Raw genomic sequence first — 21,783 nt, 5'->3', positions numbered from 1 at the left:
TGGCAATTATTAGCTAAAAGTTTTAGTCACTAAAATCATTTTTTATCCTTTGTATCTATTTAAAAGGATTCTAAATGTAAATAAATATAAGGAGCTTGACAGGCCCATATGCATACTGCGGCTAAAGCACTCGGGGATGTATGGCAATGGCTGTTTTGAGGAAAGTAATCGAATCATGCTATTTTCAAGATTTATTTGAATGGATATAACATTGTTACACTTCCCTAATCTCTCAATGGATTTTTGCCGAGTGCGAATCCTCTGGAAGCGGATCTGGGATCTGACGCAAGGGGAGGCAAACAGAGGGATTTAGAGAATATTCCCCAGCCGAAGGAGGTTACAGGCGATTTTTTTTATTAAAACGACTCAAAATCGCCAGTTACAGGGTAATAATTTAGTAACAATAACCATTTGTCAGAAAGTATTCCTTAAATACTATTATACAAAGTGGTATACCCACCAAACATTTTGACTAACAATAAGTCTATTTAAATTTTCGATCCCATACTGTCTCCTTTCTACCGTAGATCTGCCATTCATTTTTCTATAAGTATTCTTTCAAATATTTTTTCATTTAATATATCACTACATACTATATATAAGCTAAAAGTGACGCCGAAACACTCTACATATAAAATCCATCATATCTCAAATACGATAGTTTATAGGTTTCTATCAACCAAATGAGAACATTCTAAAAATTTTGAACATATATCAGTGCAGCTAAACCTACTGTGTAAGGCGGATATTTCTTCCGGAAATTAAAAAAAATATTTTGTCGTCATTGAATGAAATTCCATTCACCGCCATTTCCATTTTCTCTCCTTGCCGCTTGGTGTCGTTGTCCTTCCATTTGTGAAGGTCACAGAAACCTACTCGAAGACTGATCGGGATACCGGTGACCGGGTTGACCTTCTGTGTCCTTCCTTATAAATTGGCAGACATCAAGCAGGGTATCATTCCTGCTTAGTTATTCCTAAGGAACAGTATTGTTTTTCAGTCCTTTAAATGTAAGTGAACACATTTTACTCTTGAGTTTATGAAGTGTGTCAGTATTAATTTATTCTTAGCGAATTATAACAGTTGTGGTGTGTAGTTAAGCAGATACAGCGGGTACGGCGTTGCGTTGACGGACCATACGATATTGTAAGCTTGTGTTACTCTGTCATCATAATGACAAATGTAAACTTTAGGGTATTCTTAAATTCATATCGTTCGCACTCTAATTTTCGAGGCCTAGGATGGATCAATATCTAATTTAGCATTTTAACGTTTCTAGACTTAAGTATCCGTATTAATTTTAATTCATCACATTTCTTCGTCGATCGATTTTGTCAAAGCAAGCATAATTTTGTATTATGACTTTTGCATTGGAATGAATAAGTGAGGGAAACTACCCATGCCAGCATGTCTCCAAGTACTTGTTCGCATGGAAGTTTCCTGGATCGCTATTAAACTTGTGGGATTGCATAAGTCTCTTCTCTGAAGTGATACTGCAAATGGAATATTTATCGTTAATATTTAACAGTATACAAATATGATACTTTCTATTTTGGTAAGTCTACCTTGTCAAATGGTGAAGGTGACCGAACAGCATTCTTAATGGGTGGCACGGTAGTGGATCTTAGAGTTGTGGATTGTGTTTTTCTTTTGCTTAAATCGGGTGGGTATCAATATCTTACCTGTTCCTTCTGCCGTTGTTAATGGCCTACTGAACGTAGTGAAATGAGTTCTCTCCTCCACCGCCGAGGTTTATTTTTAACCACCCTGGGTATTCTTTTGGCGAAGTCGTCCTTACTCAGCAGTCAGCGTTCCTGAAGGGGACGGTTTCCTTTGGTACTCCTCTAAGTATCGACAATTTTTTGTCGATTAAGTAAGGCCTTCGTTGGCCGAATATATTATGTAAATTCGTTGAAGCACACCAAAAAGATGGTTTGGTTCACTTGGCTTAGTGGGTCTCCTCCAGACCAGGTGAAAAATATACATTTTAGTTTAAAGATTGCTCTATGGCTGGAAGTTCATCACTTTTTGCTTACGTGTATGTAATAATTATATCTATTGATATCCAACTTTCTGCAGATGTCGTCGCCAGACAGCAGTGTCCCCATCATGCAGTTGCAAGCTGCTGATGCTGTCTCCCACCTAGACCATATTTGTGCCCTTGACATTGATTCAAAAGCATCTTATGTTAGACTCTCAGGAATCATATGTACTATTGGTAAGTGTGCCTTATTATTGTTGATGTATGCTGTTTGTTTCATGCAACCTCTGGAACTTCAGTGAAAAAATATCAGCAAGCCTATGGGGTCAAGTCCTCAGTACTTTCCTTGTTAAAATTCTACGATTAAAGTTTAAGAAATTTCCTGTCAATTTAGCACTTAAATGTCCAAGGTTTACTCTGGCAGGATACTTTTCATTAAGTCGCTTAAGAATTTTCTTAAGCCGGTTACATATTCCTTTTCGATTCCTATCGGGTAACGCATTATGCATATGCCTGAAAGATCAGAGGAGAAAGGAAACAGGAAAGGAACAGTATTGCTGTCTGTTTTGACTCTGTTCAGGAATCTACGATTTGCTAAGCTTGGTTTTTACTTCATCGCCAAGCATAAATAATGGAAAGGAAAAAGGGAAGTGTGAATAGTGACTAGCAGCCCAAGCCCATCCAGCACTCTGTGCAGATGTATTTAATCAGCCCATAATTTCACCACTTAAACTTGGGACTCCTGTGACCAAATGAAGCTTGTAAGCCAAGTATTTGGTAACTGAGCTGTTAGCAGTTCAATTGAGATCAACTCGGGCAAAAGGGAAAACCCTGGGTTTCTGGACCCATATAATTTTTGATTTCCTGGGCTGCAAAGTGTTAAAGCTAATTATAAAGTAGTGTTAATATAATTTATTGCTTATAGTGTTCATTTGTAGAAAATTAGACTCGCACGCTCCGCGCGCTCGTTAAGGGGCTTCGCCCCTTAAAAACCCCGGTTCCGGCTTCGCCGTCTTTATTTTTGGTCGTTTGAAGACTTTTGAAGTTCAAATAATGTCATCTCAGCTAGCCGGCTTAGCCGGCCAGGGGGTAGGGAGGCACCCCACTCATTCCTGGGAACAGCTTCGCCGTTCCTCACTGAAGGGCGGCTTAGCCGCCCAGGGATTGAGTGTGCCCCCCCGGGGCTACCCTGCTTAATACTCGGAACGGCTTCGCCGTTCCTCGTCTGGGTTTGCCATTGCCGCCCAGAGGGCGAGGGCATTTCGGAACAGTTTCACCGTTATCCGTTTAAGGGGCGGCTTCGCCGCCCAGAGATGGGGGGTGTCCACAGCGGCTGCGCCGCTTGAACATCGGGGCGGCTTCGCCACCCGAGGGTTACTGAAGCTCCCCCTCGCCGACGCCAGCTACTCCTCGGAACGGCTTCGCCGTTCCTCGTTTTGGGGCGGCTTCGCCGCCTTGAGGTTGAGGAGCCCCCCCGCGGCTGCTCCGCTTAGTCCTCATTAATGCTCTTCCCCACCTGGAAGGGTGCCCAGGGGGATTCGGGGGTTTTAATGTGTTATGCATGCGGTCACCAATCGTCCACAGTGATCACGTAGCGATGATTTTAAAGGGGTAGTGCAATGCGGAGTAATAGTGGCGACAAATACGCATAAAAGAAGACTTAAAGGCAAGTTTTTAATTTTTTTGCGGGGGGTTCCAACGGAATACCGGGGGTATACTTGTGTTAAACCAGTGGCCACAAATCGTTCTCATAAATTCCGTGCCGATAAGTCCTAGGGGTCCGGAGCAGTTGTCTGACGATTCTTTTACCTGGAGAGGCGATTTATTAGAATTTTTTGGGAGGTTTCACGGGGTTATCGGGGGTTTTAATAAGTGGTTTGGGCACCGGTTAAATTGTGACGAAAACTACTCGGAAAGGCGACTTTAAAATTCATTAATTTTTTTTTCAGCGATGTTCCAGGAGGTGATCGGGGGTTTCTGGTGTATTTTCCCGTATGGTTTACGGCTGCTCGCCCTCACCAAATATTCCGGATCTTGAGCTCAGAGGGGACGGGTAGTGTGGCGTAATGTTTGCGAGAAGTACCCAAATAGGAGACTAAATGACACATTTTACGTTTGGGAGGGATTTCAGGGAGATAGCAAGGGTTTAAATTTGTGTACTCCTGGCGGTCACCATCCATTTACATAAATTCCGTGGGGATGAGTCGTTGGGGCGGTGGAATAGTCACGAAAAGTATCCAAAAAGTAGACTTATATGCAAAATTTTATTTTTTGGGGGGGTGTATGAGGGTTTACCGGGGGTTTATAGGTTTTTACTGCCAGCGGTCATCAATCGTCCACATCAATTCCGTAGCGATGAGTGGTAAGGATTGGAAAAGCGGCGGAATTGTGACGAAAAGTACCCGAAAAAGCTACTTATGTGCAAATTTTAATTTTTTAGGGGGTTTCGGGGGGTTTAAAGATGACGATAATATATGGTCACATTCATTTACTGCCATATCTAACAGAAGTGTGCCCTATGACATCTATATTTCGAGAGTAATACAATAAAAAGCAAACCAGTCCCTGAAAAAAGTGAGTAGTGCCCGCCATTTTTATTTTTTCGCTGTTTAATATATTGAAATATTTATTAAACGTTCATGTTTTCTGAAAAACAATAAATAGGTGTATGTAACTACAAAGTTTGAAAGAAATCGGTCAGGTTAAAATTGACATAATCTTGTGTTAATCTTTTGGAAATCGTAATTTTCGGTGATTTTCGGAATATTTTAATTTTTTTCTCAGTAACCAAGGACGACGAAAGAAAATTGTTACCTACATTTCGTAGACGATGATATAAGCATATATAATAATCATTTTTGTTATCCTATACCTTAAATTAAGTCGAAGGGAGCGGAAGTTATGAAATTTTAATAGAAAAACGAATTTTTGGACGCCATTTTGGCTGCAATTTTCTGAAAAAGAAATTTACAACATTACGTTATTACGTGCCAACGTTCATCAGCTTTCAGGAAATGCATTAGCGATCCGTGTGGCACACACCATTCGCGCGCAGTAAAATAAAAACCGAAAGATGGTCCCCGAAAAAAGCCCGATTTCGGCCATTTTGTCGTCCTAGCGACGACACGTGGCGGAAACTTCCTGTTTTCGGATTTTTCCTCCGAATCATTTCGGGTTCCCCGCACGCGTGCCAAATTTCAGCACTCCAGCACTTCTAGAAGTGGTCGGGAATTTGTATCTATCAGTCAGTCAGTCACCACAAGGGCTGTATATAGATAGGATTTATTTAACATAGGCTTTAGTTTGGAATTTTAATGCTAAGCTATTTCCAGCAAACTCGGCTAAGTTAATGACTGTTAAAGTACAATATCTTGAAGGATGAGGTTATGATGCATAAAACAGTCTACAGGAGTTCTATTTTGTCCATTCTCATTTTCTCGGACTGAGTTCTGTGTATGCATGTTTTCTCTATGTATTATTTTATTCAGTTAGTGGAAGTTGCTAAAGAACTAAAAAATAGCTAGCAAACATGACCTGAGTAGGTGTAAGAGATGTATTGAGGTATATTCACGAGTGCCCATAAATGTTAAATGAATATATCTGAAGTATAGCTGGCATGAAATTGTCACCTCCTGTGACTGTTAGCTATGCATCTTGGACAACCTTTAGAAAGCAATACATTCTCATTACCAATGGAGCAATTTTTTTGGTTGGGAGACAGAGAACCCAGGTAACCATCATGCTCAGGTGCCTTCATCATGCTGGCATTTCGGGCAGGACAGTGTCAAATAAAAGACTTATAGGAGGGTTGCTCCTATTTCATATTTAGTTGAGGATCCCTTGTAGTTACCTGGAAAATGTTGATGGGAAATAAAAAGTATTGAACTGGTATTTACTCAGCAAGGTTAAATATAATTTTCAAGGAGCTTAAAATTGAATCCTGAATGTTGTATTTGATTGAAAATAGAAGTAAAATCTATTGAAGTGTTCAAAGTGATTTTTTACCATTCAACATACTTGAGAAGAAAGAGCTCCTAATATAAATAGTGTGGACAGGCAAGTGGGTATTATTGTGGTCACCAGGGGATGGTAGAAGAGCTAGTTTTGTAAGTTCGCCAAATTGCAAGTTCGAGAGGGTAAATAGCGACTTCAGTAACTATGGTGAATTGGATATCAGAAAGAAAAATAGCTAACATCAAGAATTATATCTTTTTCTTGTTATACAAGTATTAAACATTTGAATTCTTATAGTGCAGTGGTGAACTAGCCCTTCATCCCTCCATGCATATTGCTGTCATTTTCATAACTAAGTAGGAATACATACCCATATTTTAATGGGACATTATTATAAATATGTAGTTGATGTACCAAATGCAATGAATGTTAGTGATAAGCAATATTTTAAAATTCACATGATCCTGCTGTGCACTTCTAAATATATTATACTGCTGGAGAGTATTTGGTAGGTGGTTAAGGGCTTAATATCTAGAGGAGAAAAAGTTTCAAAATGAATTTTGAAGACACTGTAATGTTGTGAAATGAAAAGATGGACTACAGTACCCATAAATTTTAAGACCTTGCCATAGATCAGTTTACTGGGTTGGTGTGCGAGAAAGGGGTAATATGTAGTGACCAACCATAGACTATTAACCACAAACTCTTCAATAACACACTCAACTTGTAAAGAGCATTTGCAAAGGTTGATAAGGTCCTGATAAGGTTACATTGGTTGGGATACCTATTTTACTCATATACTCACTAACCTTCTAAAAATAATCCAACCTGTATATATTTGTGTTTGAACCAGTAAATGTGTCTGATCTATTATGATGTCACCAACTCATGAAATGTCAACTTTCATGTTTTTATATTTAGGAGCTAATGGCTAAATGGGGAAGGTTTATTTTCAGTAGTAATTTATTTTCATTCCATTCACTGAATTCTTTTAATGAGTTGCAATTTCTGATCTTTGTGAACAACATCATTATTTAGCCATATGAATATGTATTATCTATTGCCTCTGTTAGTGAAATATTTATTCCCAGTTCACATTTATGAATCTTACATTCTGACGAGACTGAGTTTGATTGCGGTGTTATTGATCTCTGAATGCCATCATGTTTTTTCCCAGGACCTGCGTCACGAGACCCCGAGGTCCTTGAGAAAATGATGGGCATTGGAATGAACATTGCTCGTCTTAATTTTTCTCATGGATCTCATGAGTATCATGCTGAAACAATCAAGAACATTCGTACTGCAGTGGCCACAGTCAGTGAGAAGCTTGGGTATGAGTATCCGTTGGCCATTGCTCTTGATACTAAAGGACCTGAGATTCGCACAGGATTACTTGAAGGAGTATGAATCATCATTTATATTCATAAAATCTAATTTATGTTATCTTAATAAAATTATTGAGTCTTAATTTAGTAATCTTGTTGATAAAAATACTTGATTGTAACGGAATTCAAAATGTATTTTTGCATGATCTATCCTTTGATATTCTGACTTTGTTTTAGTGGTAGTCATTGCTTATTTTCAATTTATTTAACTTTCAGGGTGGCTCAGCTGAGGTGGAGTTAGTAAAAGGCAAGAAAATCAAATTGACCATCGATAAGGAGTTTATGGAGAAAGGAAATGACTCAGTTGTTTTTGTAGATTATGTGAATATCACAAAAGTAGTTGCTGTTGGCAATCGTATTTTTGTTGATGATGGGCTTATTTCGCTCATTGCAAAGGAAGTGGGTAAGTTCAATTTTCTTATTACTGTATGCTCTGGCTATTTTAAAGTTATATATGAGAACTTTCTGAGGCAATCATTCATGGTCCATTTCATCATCTGCATATTTACATTACATAGTATACAGCATACTCCCGATTATCCAGGCGTGAATAATTGGATAATCCAAATTTTTCCTTTAATTTTTGGCAGTATTCAAAATTTACGCATATCAAACAATCTATTATTATTCACGCACATTGTCTGTTATTTTAGATTGCTTTCCGGAATCATAACGAGCTTCCTTTTTCCAACCCGCGATCTTTTTAGCAGTGATAATGTGATTGTACTCTTACTTAACTAACGTAACGTACTTAACGTGATTACTGCTTCGTGTAATGCCTAGTTTCCGAAGACCACGCATCATCTGTGGCTGTGAATCGCTGATTCAGATAATTGGTTTGCACGCATGCTTCCAAACCACTCCGCAATGTCAGAAACTATAGACATCAGGCAACATGCTGTGTGGTCGTATCTCGCACAAGTTACTCGGGATGCAACTGCTGATCCATGATCTCTGAGTACGGTAGCGCAGCAGCAGCAGGAAACCAGGATTTATGGCAAATTCTATGACTCTTGCTATCTCTACTGCCACTTCCCCCACTGCCTTCACTTCTACTATTCCCTTCCCCTCCAGTTTGACCTTGACTACTCGCAGTGCTACATGCCCGATTGCGACGGATTCTCCGGTTCCCTTGGGCTGCATTCAACCGCATTCGAGGCCACGGCAATACTTCCGAATTTGTGATATAAAATATACAATTAGAGATTGTCGATAACATTTCTCTTACTTTACGATTGGTTTATCGTAGAAAAATCTTGTAAAATGAATCATGAGTTTTTTCCCCGGCTGCTGATCATCATCTGCTGTTCCAGAGCAGGCATCCAAGTAAACTGGAAAGTTAATAAAATAATTTTATTTTACAAAGGAGATTCCAATGGAAATAATAACCACAGTGTAGCATTGCATTAAAATTCAGATATACTGGTGCTTTTGCATTTAAATGTAATTTTTTATAAAGATAGCGAAAAACGTCAAAGTAGAGTGAACTCGAGCACGGATAAACCACAGCCGGATAATTGGGAGTCTGCTGTACAGTGTTGGAGATATGAGTAGACTTGCTCAATTCTTGTGCCAACCCATGGAGTGAGGTAGAAGTGCTCACCCAGCATTGTGTCGAATTAATTGTTCCAGGTGTTGCCAAGAATACATAGGCCATAGGTTCATATTCACAATGCCCTGGTCATACGTGCCTTCAGAACTGAAATAGTGCCAGTGTCACATAAACTGTAATTATTCATTGAACAACTCATTTAGCAAATGTTTTTTTTTTCCATTTGGGAGACTACTTTCATCATTAGTCATTGCATACGTATTAGAATAAAACTTAACGAATTCCACTTTCTTTCCTTGAAATATCACAGACGTGTGACATCTGTGAAAAAATATGAAATTGTGAACAATATTGCATCAACTGATAAAATATTTTTCAATATATGTATGATTATTTTAGAAGTTTCGGTGAATTACACAATTATTAAAATGGCACGTGTTTACTTATTACATCTATAAAACCCAATAGCAACTTTAATGCAGTTATTAAAAAAATGCGAAAAAAACCTATGTATTTGGAAAATTTTAAGGTACCTAATTGTGGTTTAGTGGGCAAAGAATTTTTCCCAAGTTACACAAAATTGTTAAGAAACGGAAGTTTCGTTGGAATATCTTCCATGGCTTGACTGAATGTACTGGACAAGGGCTACCTTATTGTGCGTAAATGTTGACATTCTATGTAGAGATGATATTTGATCTTAACGTCTATTCAAACTGAGAGTTGCCTGTCTTGCAATAAGTTAACAAATATTAATGGATTAAGTAATCATAAAAATTTCATTTTAATTCCATCTGCATGTATTTTGTTTCCAAATCTCAGGAAGTGATTTTATTACCTGTGAGATTGAAAATGGAGGATTACTTGGTAGCCGCAAAGGTGTGAATCTTCCTGGTTTACCTGTGGACTTGCCTGCTGTGTCAGAAAAGGACAAGTCTGATCTGCGCTTTGGTGTTGAGCAAGGGGTTGATATCATATTTGCATCATTTATACGGAATGCTGCAGCATTAACTGAGATCCGTTCCATTCTTGGTGAAGATGGCAAGAAAATTAGGGTTATTTCAAAAATTGAAAATCACCAGGTAAATAAAAAATTTGTCAATAGTGATAAGAAAGGGGTTCATTTTTACTGTACATATTTCCATGAATCCATCAATGAATGAGTATGTTGGAATTCATTTTTTGAGAAGTATGAGGTGGAAAGCGTGGCAGTTCATGTTTTCATTAAATCTTTGTCATATTTCTTTCACTTACCTTAACATGGGAAGTGATTTCTTTTACCTGTTATTAGTTATTCTTTATGTATTTTCCTTGACTATTTTAGGGAGTGAAATACCTAGATGAAATAATTGAAGCATCTGATGGTATTATGGTAGCCCGTGGTGACTTGGGTATTGAAATTCCTCCCGAGAAGGTGTTCCTGGCCCAAAAGGCTATGATATCTAAGTGCAATAAGGTGAGTATCTAATGTTTTATTTGTTTAGCATTATATTTTGTTGAGGTAATCCTTTCAGTCATTGCAGGTTTCTCCTCTACATAAATTTATATTCTCAGTTGATAGTATTTGATTATTTATTACATTTTGCTCTTGGTATTTAATTACAATGGATCCCTAACTAGTAAGTCCGCTAAATTAAAAAAAAATATATTTGAAACTAAAAAAACTATATTTGATGATTGATTGATTTTTGATGCAATAGGTAACCAACTTGGCTATGTCTTGGAGATTTCGGATTTTTGGAGGGTCTTAATTTTTAGTGGATTACATACTTGGGAAAAATTTAAACTCAAAAAGTGACCTCTAGGTACCTGAAAAAATACCAACAACATTATTCTGCATACAGTAGTCCTTTCCAGGCATTTCCTTATCAAGCCATTATTCTTATGTTTCTTAAAGTAAGGATAAAGTTTGAGCTAAAATCTCTGAACTTGGGCTATGGCAAGGATATTTGAGTTTAGTTTCTTATTTATCAGTCATTACTATTCTCTCGCTCTTCATTCCACAAATTAGTCATTTCAGAGTGATGTTTGGACAATTTAATAATGTACAGGCATCCCCCGAGTTACGTAAGAGATGCGTTCCGGCAGACTCTGCTGAAGTCGAAATTTACGTAAGTCGAACCTTTGCGTTAGTGCTTCAGAGATTTCGATTGGCGCGGTGAAATTCTCAGCGGAGAAATGGGCGGTAAATTCTCGGTGAAGTTTCATTCAATGCACTGCAAAATTCATGAACTGTACCGCGTATTCTTACGTTATTAGATACAAAATCGATAAACATTAATATAGTCTGAGAGTTGCATCTCGAGCATTGCCAATCAAAATGCTTAATATTATTCCCAGAGTTGACCGATCGCGTGGATTCGGGAAAGTACGGTATCTCAACACTACATTACTAAACTGGATACTTTAATTGATTCATTATGTGATACTGCGATCTAAGTCCCAAAGAATGCATTGTCTACCTACCTATAATCATTATATCTGCTGCCTTTTATATATTAGGTTGATTGATGAATCTGGTGGTTTCACTGTCACAGTTAATACACGTAGGAGGAGTGTCTAGGATTACGAGCAAATAACACACAAAAAAATACCAGTAAATTACTATATTCTTAGATACATTCACACGCACATACCCTAAATCTTTCACGCACGGAAACATACTTTCATTCTCTCATTTCTCAATAAAATAACATGAAAATATCATCATTTGAATATTTACTTCACTGGAAACATCGAAGAGTATTTCCAAAGCACGAAGCTAATTAAAAGTGAACTTTTATTCAGCCAACTCCGTCATTAACAAGCAACAAATTTAGTGGGGAAAAGCTTTCAATGACGCAATATTTATTTGCAGTTGCACACAATATGAGAGAACGAGAAAATGCAGCTTAATAAAATCTTCCGCAAGAAACATGTAGACAATTATGCAATTAATATCGTGTGTCAACTTTTTCTTAACTTTTTCGCGGCGTTCATTTCCAACACTCAAAATTTCAATGCCTTTACATTGGTACTAACCAATTCTTCACCGCAATAAAGATTTCTGCTAGAACTTTATTTTCTTTCAATTCCACAGATGGAAATGTCTAAACTTAAGGATACAATTTTTAAATACTTGAAAGTCGGAGTTCGGGTGTGTATGCTGTATAACAAGCTGTATGGTATAGGAGTGAGCGCAACCACTTCCATCACTAGAACTCCAAATTTTCACATTGATTGCTGACTTGGGATTTATAAGCGATTTTTCTACAGAAATTAATGAAAATTCCTTCGAGGAAATGGGTCACTTTGTTATTTTTAGCACGTAAAAAACTTGATAACTATTCGATATTTTTTCTACCATAGGTTGTACGAGCGAATATCTACTTCTTTGCGCTCGCATTCGAAAATAAACTTAATAATTTAAAATACGGTTATCACTTACGTAAGTACGGATTTACGTAAGTCGAGACATACGTAACTCGGGGGATGCCTGTACTTTATTATTTATTGAACTGCATTTGTGTTCTTTGCTTCGAATCACACGGCATAATCATGTCTGCGCCTATTAATACCCAGTTAAAGAATTCCAGTGGCTGTCGACTCATTTAATATATGTATATACTAATAATTTTTACTTGAGAATAGTTAAATCAGTGGTCAGTTATAGCTCTCTCTACAGATGTATGAGAGAAATATGTAATTGTTAAATTCATATAGTGTTAAATGATCTCTTCTAATGCCCAAGGTCTTCAGTTCTCTTCTCCCTAATAATTTTTCCTTTTGCATCTCTGTCTCGTTTTCTTCGCTTTTTTTTAAATTTAAAGAGTTATATATGTTATAGTTAATGTATCTGTGTATTCATTTTAACTTTACCCTATTTTGATTTTAGGTTGGGAAACCAGTTATCTGTGCTACACAGATGCTGGAGTCAATGGTGAAGAAACCGCGTCCAACTCGTGCAGAAACATCTGATGTTGCTAATGCTATTCTTGATGGTGCTGATTGTGTCATGCTGTCTGGAGAGACTGCAAAGGGTGATTATCCTTTGGAGTGTGTGTTGACCATGGCCAATATCTGTAAAGAAGCAGAGGCTGCTCTCTGGCACAAACAGCTCTTTGTTGACCTGGCATCTATGGTAGGTAGTATGTTGTACACCATTTGGTTTGGGATTCAGATCCAATGTTCCAAGTCATCAGTCTGTGATTTACTGTTTTGGCAATTTATGGTATTTTTTTGTAACAATAATTTTACTTAAAACCTGTTTGCCAGTAACTTTGAGGAATCATTGTTACAGTATTACTTTTGGATGAATATAATGGAAGATTCTTATCCATTCAAGATTTGAGGTCTAACCAAAATGACTTTTTATGAATAGATGGTCCAATTCAATAGTGAGAACCTAATTAGACTGCATTGCTCTAAATGTATTTCTACCCTTTATCCCCAAAATATCTAAGTCATGGGGTTGGACTGTATTAGAGTATTGAAATTTTACATTGAATCTTAAATATTTGGGGAAGGCCTATAAACAGGGACATGCATTATTATATTAGTTCAAGATATAATTCCACTTATCACAGATGAGAAAATGTGATTTAGTTGTCATTGGAGTTTTTGAAATGATAATCTGCTGGCCTATAATCAGGATTCACTTTTTCCTTCAAAAGTTGTTGATTTTAATTGATTACTTTAAAGTAATCAATTGATTGGAATGTTGTTATACGTGTTTCCCAATGCATTGCTAATTTATTTTTATATTATATAAAATATGTGCATAAAAAGTTATTCCCAAGTTCGATCTATGGCTTGATAGATTGTTCACAGATCTGAAATGATAGAAATGTCTGCATAGTTGTTTCAGTGATTAACTCATGCTAACTAAATGTTGCTTTTCCATGTCATCCTAGTTTTTTTTCCTTAAAAGTGAATGTTCATTATGAATTTGAATTAGCCATTTCATTGGAATAATTTTACTTATCTTATCACTTTTCATAACAGGCTAAGCCACCTCTAGATTCAGCACACACTATTGCTATTGCCTCTGTTGAGGCATCAACAAAATGTGTAGCTGCTGCTATTATTGTCATAACAACAAGTGGGCGATCTGCACATCTTATCTCAAAATACCGGCCCAGATGCCCCATCATTGCTGTCACACGCTATGGTCAAGTGGCTCGTCAGTGCCACTTGTGGCGTGGAATCCTTCCTCTCCATTACAAAGGTGAGTTAGTTCCTGGTTTATGTCAGGAGTGTTTGAAAATTCAATTCTCCTGAACCTTTATTGTCCTTGCGGTCCCAAAAGGGACCACCTAATGTTTTTGTTTGTAGCCTTGTGGTCCCTTAAGGACCACTGAGACACACTTTGTTTAAAATCGGCTTATTATGAGTTTCGTTGCTGAGATAGTGTAAATATTTTTTTAGGCTCCTGGAATGACACTTGCTAAGATCAGAAAATAGGTTACACTTACCATTTGACTTAAAGCCGTCCTTAAAAGGTCAAATTGCTGGGGCTTATTTTTTAAATCTGTAGCTAAGGTAAGCAGATGAGAGCCTGGTGGGTATTGTTGGGATTATGGTTTTAGTGTAATTGATTTAAACCTGAGCGAAGCCTTGGAATTCTTCCTAATAAAACCCCAGTGGTGCTAGGTGTACCAAAGAAATGAATACTCCTGTGTATGAGACTCGCACATCTGCGAATTAATTCAGTGCGAGTTTTATCATTATCTGTCAAACCTAGTGTTGCTTTGGAATTGTAAGTGAGGCTGAATGGAATGTAGGAATAAATGGCATTTTGGTTCTTCATTTCTCAGTTTAAGGAGTCCAGGAGGCTACTGTTGAGCTTCTATAAAGACCCTAAATATCTTTGTCTTGAAATAAAGCCAGCCCTAAATCTTCTTAATAATGTATCTTTGGTTTAATGGGTTCTCCTTCACAGCCGTAATTTATTAATTTAAAATTCTTATAAGTGTTGTTACTATTTTCTTTTCAGTGGACCCACTTCCTGATTGGCTGAAAGATGTGGATGCACGAGTACAGTTTGGCATTTCCTTTGGTAAAGGAAGGGGCTTCGTCAAGCCTGGGGATGCTGTTGTAGTGGTGACTGGATGGCGCCAGGGTTCTGGTTTTACCAACACAATGCGTGTGGTGTATGTATAGGCACAATGGCCGAAGAATCGCGAGCCCTGCCCTCCCCGATCATAGATGCCCTCCCTTGATAGAGGAAGTGGTGAGAGGTGGCTAAGGGTGATCCACTAGTCACCATTCTGAAATCAGGCAAAGTGTTTGGAGAAATGGGTGTTCAAAGCTTCCTGGATGCTCCTCCTACTAGTCTCCACAAAGTGAAGTTGTTGGTGGGCACATCACAATCCATTCTACTTCAGGGGAAGAGTTTTTCTTTTGTAACTTCTATTTTTGCACAGATTGTGTTTACCACTCCATATTTTCACTTTGGAAAATGGTGCCAATTTAGTCTTTCCATCCTCTAGTAAATTATTTTAATTTATTATTTTGACCCATGGCAGTATTTTCTTTTACGTATGATTGTATTTATCTTACTAGTCATTCACTCAGTTTCTTTCTCATGAAATACCCTCTCATTGGTTCACATGTTCCTAATTAAAGAATCTCATGTCATTGCACCATTTGTCATATATTTGGAGGAATTGCAACATATTTTTCATGCTTAAGGTTTTGGGAAACCTAAACATCTAATGAATCTCTTCTCCAACTTACCTTTTGCAGTATTGCCTGAATGAGTAGATGAGTTAAAATTTTGGTTAAACGCATTTTTAAACTCTCACCTCATCAAATTTGTAATTTTGATTTATTTTTCTGTAGTAATGGTTGCATGACTTGCTTTATTGGTTTAGCATGATAATAAGCTATTATTTAGAGAATGAATTAGCTTTCATGTATTTTATTATTTGGTAATTATGGCCCTTCAAAATTTTGTCCCTTAACACATGTTCATGGTATTCGTTTTACTATCTTCCCATTTTCCCTTTTCAGTATTGTTGGTAGCGAGTGAGCAGGGACTACCTGTTGTGACCTGTAAGGAACTGGCTTCTCACAATTGTCAAATAGCTAATCCTTAAATGTATGGTATAGGTAAAGTCTCCTACACAAAGTAGTGTTGCAGTATTAAAACCCACGTAAAGGTTATGGGAAAGCTTATTGCAATCTCTCAGTATAGATTCTGAATGGAATCAATAAAATTATTTATTAATGTGTACATTTTGATGTCATCTCTGTGCACTCAAAAAAGTATTTTAAAATCATATTTATGGAATTGCTGTAATTTATTGGCTTCTAAAGCATTTTGAAGTGATATGGAGTGTATACAATCTGAAATTGGATCAAGAAAGTTGAATAAAATTGTTGTGCCCTGAATTTTTTTTTACTTTACTAGATGTGATGGTGACTCCAACGGTCTTTCTTAAGATACTTAGTGGGAGCAAAAGTATATGATAAGAGTTATTGGTTAATCAGTCATTAAAAATTGGCATTATGACTACCAGTGAGCCTCTTTCAACACCTGAAATATCTTTATTATCACTACCACTAAGAGAAAATGATGGAAAATTCAGCTTCCAAATAATTGTTATGATTAATAGAACCTGCTCACAAGTCCCTATAGGACTTGGGCAGATGGTTATGAACTAAACAGAAGCAAAAGGTTTAAAAATAATCATTATTTGCCATGTAAATCCACTCAGATATTTTTGATTTGAAGATTGCTTTCACAAAAAAAAATATGGACAACCTTAAACCAAGGGTGCACTTGTGTGTGTTCCATCCTGCTATTTATTCCTGATGTTAATGTGAAAGGTACTACAAGTTTAAGGAAGAATGGCAGACTAGATGGTGGTTCCTGAGGGATGGTTTTGGAATTCCATTTTTTTTCTGTATACCTTCCTAAATATAGGTAGTAAGTCTGCTGATACAACAGAAACTTCTGAAGCTGTACATTACGAATAATGTGCCCATATGTAGCGTAAAAACTAAGATAAAATTATAATAGACCTTAAAATGGTGGCAGGGAAAGAAGATATTGTGTACTCATGTTAATTATACTAATGGTCAATAATATTAATTGGACACCAAGCAAATGATTTTTGACATAGTCCTCATTAGAAGAATGTCCTATGGCATTCATGTAAATGAAGGTTTTAATATAACTCTGAATGAAGGTAAACTACTTCATTTTGTTGCCCTCAAAAGCTTTAAATTACTTAAGTTAGCATGAAAGGCTGTTAGATGATGCTGGACATGAGTAACGAGTTTGCAATATCGACATGTAAAATTAAAACTATTGCTGTTTTTTGCTTGGTGATGAAAAGGGACATCAAGAGAATCCCCCTCTTGCGTGAAGTTTTGATGTATATTCCTTTTTCTTTCAAGTGAACTTAGATTTTCCTTAACATATCAAAGACATTGTCAAAAGTGTACTGACAATGAGTCAAAATTTATCTACATCACACTTCCATTGGTATAAGTTACCTGTAGTTTAATTAAAGTAAGTTTTTTATGTCTACAATTTTTTGTGCTCTCTCAGGGCTGCCTTTCCACGAATTACATAAATTAGGAAAGAAAATGTGTACTGCCTTTTCACATAACTAGCGTGGTTTCAGGATGATAAATGACGCAATGTCACCAGAGATTTATGTTCCACGAATAAAAAGTTCCGTTAAATATTTTATACTAATCACTACAGATCCACTTGAAGTCAATGTGGATTTCACGTTGATGCTACCATCCATTTCTCACTAATTATGAATTGGACATAGCTTTGGTGCACGTAATCTTGACATTCTGCAGAAGAGTGGATAATAATGGGTTATGAGAATTTTCTGGTAGGACCGAGTACTTTCATATTTGCTTGTGGTTGATGTTGACATTTTGCTGCCCTGGGAGAATTATGAATCTGAAATTTTGTCCCTCTACATACTATCACGTCATTTAGGGATGGCTGCTTGGTTAAATTAGTGGTCCAAGTGCTCGGTGTGAAACACAGGTCAGGATAAAAATTCTTCTAGTTTTTCTTGTTTCAATGCAGCAAGAGTATATCTCTTACTATGGTATGAGAATATTCATCAGAGGGAGAGAGATCTAGGCATTCCATGAAGATGGTGAAGAGGCTATGTGTAACACCTCGTGGCATGACCATCCCTGCTGCATGCTTTAGTCGTTCAACTCTTGCTGAGACCCTGCTGGTGTCCACCCAGCAGATTTATCATCCTCACCTACTGCTTCTGATTTCCTCAGTGCCCTGTTCTCAACTCATCAAGGCTGTTGCCAACAGGCAGGGCCACCCAGAGGGGAGGGGGCAGACTTGCCCAGGGTTAAGGGGGCTATTTCTCTTCAGGGGAGGGGGGCCTCACACCCAAACTCTACCCTGTGCCACAAGAGTCAGTGGGCAGCCTTGCCAACAGGCTGGAGGTCAAGTTTGGATCTCCTCAAATTAATTTATTGGGTGCATAGCCAAGTATTTATCCGCACAAATTGTAATCCCTCTCCCTCTAATTTGCCAAAGGTGACCATGGTGCTGAGTAAGTCATAGGATACAATTGTAAAATTATGTAAATTTCTTCAGATACAGTTATGTATTATTTAGGTTCAACTATGGCTTTCTCTTGAATCCATACCTAGGCAGTGCATTACAGGCTTTTGTGCCTGCATCCACACCACCAATGCAAAGAGTTTATGAATGGAACTAATTGATTATTAAAATTCCCGGATTTTTCTCCTTTGCATAATTACTTATCACCACATAGTATTTAAGTAATCACACATTTCTCTATATGTAGAGCCAAGAAAACTTAATGTGTATATGGAGATGACCACTCCAATGCTGTGAAATATTCGTATGAATATACATTCATAATAAACGGCTTATCTATAATTTTCCAAACACCTTAAACTGCAAAAAATCAAGGTAGTACAGGGCACTATGGAGACAATAGGAAACTAAGGGCCAGTTTCACCAACGAGGATAATTGAATTAACTCGGATAATATTCTCAAAAACCGAGATATTACAACAATCGTGTTTCACCAGATGCATTAACTCGGTTTTGGGCTGTTATCTCGGTTTATACTTTTACTGACGATATTCCACAGTCCAAAGCTTATTATCCGAGTTAATCTGAGGGCAGATGGCATGGCGCGCATGCAGCTTCATCAGCTCTCGGAAAATACGAATGACAGCGATGAAGAATATCGACATTCTATTCGGAGACCACGTTCATTATGGATAAATGAGCGTGCAGATTATTTTAATATATATGGTGAAGTACATTTATTTACTCATCCCAAAATGGCATATGAAACTGCAAAGGCAGTTCTCGCTCTCATCGAAGAAGACGAATTTTACTAATAAGGGGAAGCGGAGGTTTCCAATGCCGTATATTTTATAGCATTCGGAATGGCGAACACATCTATAAACTGGTAGTGGTTCTAATGAATGAGCCTTAGTTTGGCTGTTATTAATTAATTTTCATGCGGTACTTTTAACAAGCCTTATTCAATAATGATGTATAATGCTAAAATAGCGCCTCATTATTATATCAGTTAGTTGGTGCAGTGGTACCGTCGTCGACTCTCACCCTGGGGACCAGGGTTCGAGCCTTCACAGTAGCCACTTTTGCATAGCTTTTTTTTCGTCTTCGTTTTGATCATACGGCGACAAGTATATGAATAATTTTAATTGTAGCAAGCATAGACATGAGGAAAATTTTTTATCATCATAATGGGGTACGTGATCTCCCCCTGTCAAAGAAATTTCACGTTTCTTTCTCTTAAACTTGAGCTTTCCCATGCCTATGCTCCTCTTGAGCCAATAATTCCGACAACTCTTGCCAAAATATGTTCGTATTCATAAATGTCACAAGTCTGTCTTTGAATTTTCTTACATATATATACAAAAACCTTTTATCTCTGTCCTCTTCCTGAATTAATACCTATGTAACAGCATCGTTATCTTCGAAATCGCAATTTGACCAATGTGAGACGTAATTAATTATTGTAGCACAAAATAACCAAGAACTGTGTTTGTTTAAATCTGGGAGTCTCGGTAAATTAAAAATTTTCATTTTTAAATAACGATGCATTAAACAAAGGTGCTTACAAGTTTTTTTTACCGCAATATTTATTTATTTATTTAAGTAGTTGCTCACATACAGCATTTCTGCCAATTTACAGTGACGCAGTAATATTCTCGCATTCCTTGCTCTTGCTAAACGCGGTTCCCCTATTTGTTTTTTATTTATTTTTTACTACCCGTGCGTGGTATTCGGTAAGGCAAATCAATAAATCCTTACACGAAAACATTAATATTATGTATTAATATTTGAGCTTTTCGAACTCTCATTGTCTATATTAATACAGTTGCTGTTCATTTTATCACTCTGTACTTGATTGTACACTTACCGGCTTATTAAAATTGATTCCATGTCATACGGTTGCTTACCGTCATTTGTTTTTCCCACGTCAGAGTTATGAAAAACGTACGAGCCAAATCATTTATTCTGATTATCTCGGTTTTTGAAAACTAAGATAAAACGTCGTTGGTGAAACACGGTCCTCACATTTCTGAGATAATAATTTTAACCGAGTTTTTGAAAACTGAGATAATAGAGAATATTATCCGTGTTGGTGAAACTGGGCCTAAATGCAAAATAATTCCTTAAGTTGTAAATAACAATTTAATACATGGAGATTTCAAGAGTAAAAATCATCATCAAAAGATTGTTGGTTCTCAGTATTTACATGCAGATTGAAATTGCACAATTGAGATAAACGAGCACGATCAGTCCCTTAATTCACCCTTCCACTCATGCTGACTTCAATTATTGTACAAATAGCAGCTATCAACATTCAACAATTCCTGCTTATAAAGAAGATTCCACCTAATATGAGTTAGCAACTTGAAGTAGAGGTCCTTCCAAATACTCTGACAGTGCTTTGGCTTTCGCCCTTAAAAGTCCAAATCCGACGACATCCTTGGCGTACAAGCATAGGAGGACATTGGCGACTTGCGTGATGGCTACTTTCCCTTCCTGAAAAAAATGAACCGATGCATAATGTTGACCTGAAATCTCATACTTCAATGGATACAGCGACTTTTCCATCAAAGGAAATTCAGCCTAACAATCTCGCACTTTAACATTCCGCTTTAAGCGCTGAAGGCAATCATTCACAACGAGGGCTCGATAACGCTCGGACCTCAGATACTGAATTATGTCTTAAATTACATAAGTGAGCATTCGTAGTGAAATTGAAGCAACAACAAGTAAAAAAAAACACTTAAAATGATTTAATTCCTTTCGACTCAAGACAGTTCTCACCATGCAATCCATTAAAACAAGTTGTAACTTATCCTCTTTGAATGCATTTCTACCATTCTTTTCGTAAGCAGACCAAATATTGCTCGCGATTGCTGCTGTTACTCTCGCATCTTTGTCCCCATAACCGCTATAAGCCAACAATGCTCCTTCATGATTGAGAAGCCTGCAAAATCATAATCAATATGGATGATAAACAGAAATAAAAATTGCACGGTATCACATAAAATACAATCACTCACAGTGTATTCTCAACACCCCCAGTGTTAGCCTGACTCAAGACTTGAGTCAAAGCTTTCGGCTTCAACATTCTTCTAGATACGAAATTTCAGGATACACTGACGGATATTTACGTAATATGGAACCTATTCCAGCAACTAATGATAAAAATTTCCTTCGATCTACCGTGGATTACTGCACTTCCAAACGGAGAAATGCAAGAAATGTCACCAAGTCACGAGTTGTAAACAAATGCAGTACCTAAAAACAAAGTGCTATGACAGATATGAGAATTATAATTTCCGTGATGACGTTAATGATCGATATCAATGATTTTTAGAATGTTGATGGTGGATGCTTTGGATCGACT

The 21,783-nt window shown here is 37.3% G+C and overlaps 2 protein-coding genes across 3 annotated transcripts; one reads left to right on the top strand and one right to left on the bottom strand.

Moving 5' to 3' along the window:
• Positions 1 to 877: 877 nt before the first annotated feature.
• Positions 878 to 16,243, top strand: LOC124161653 (pyruvate kinase-like). Of its 2 annotated transcripts, none has more exons than XM_046538006.1 (10): positions 878 to 1,010; positions 2,080 to 2,218; positions 7,113 to 7,336; positions 7,537 to 7,723; positions 9,692 to 9,951; positions 10,194 to 10,325; positions 12,744 to 12,989; positions 13,853 to 14,075; positions 14,844 to 15,000; positions 15,863 to 16,243. In XM_046538006.1, the coding sequence occupies exons 2-10, from the start codon at positions 2,080 to 2,082 to the stop codon at positions 15,879 to 15,881; spliced, it is 1,587 nt and encodes a 528-aa protein (XP_046393962.1). In that variant the 5' UTR covers positions 878 to 1,010; the 3' UTR covers positions 15,882 to 16,243. The 2 variants fall into 2 exon arrangements, with proteins under 2 accessions (XP_046393962.1, XP_046393961.1); XM_046538005.1 differs by lacking the exon at positions 878 to 1,010 and adding an exon at positions 1,796 to 1,971.
• Positions 16,244 to 20,536: 4,293 nt separating this feature from the next.
• On the bottom strand, positions 20,537 to 21,664 carry LOC124161636 (ragulator complex protein LAMTOR2). Its single transcript, XM_046538004.1, has 3 exons — positions 21,437 to 21,664; positions 21,198 to 21,360; positions 20,537 to 20,909 (listed from the first exon to the last, which is right to left on the bottom strand). Exons 1-3 carry the CDS (start codon positions 21,502 to 21,504, stop codon positions 20,760 to 20,762), a joined length of 381 nt encoding a protein of 126 aa, XP_046393960.1. The 5' UTR covers positions 21,505 to 21,664; the 3' UTR covers positions 20,537 to 20,759.
• Positions 21,665 to 21,783: the final 119 nt, after the last annotated feature.

This window comes from Ischnura elegans, chromosome 1 (assembly GCF_921293095.1).
Source record: "Ischnura elegans chromosome 1, ioIscEleg1.1, whole genome shotgun sequence".
Lineage (NCBI taxonomy): Eukaryota > Metazoa > Arthropoda > Insecta > Odonata > Coenagrionidae > Ischnura > Ischnura elegans.
This window is presented reverse-complemented; position numbering and strand designations above follow the sequence as displayed.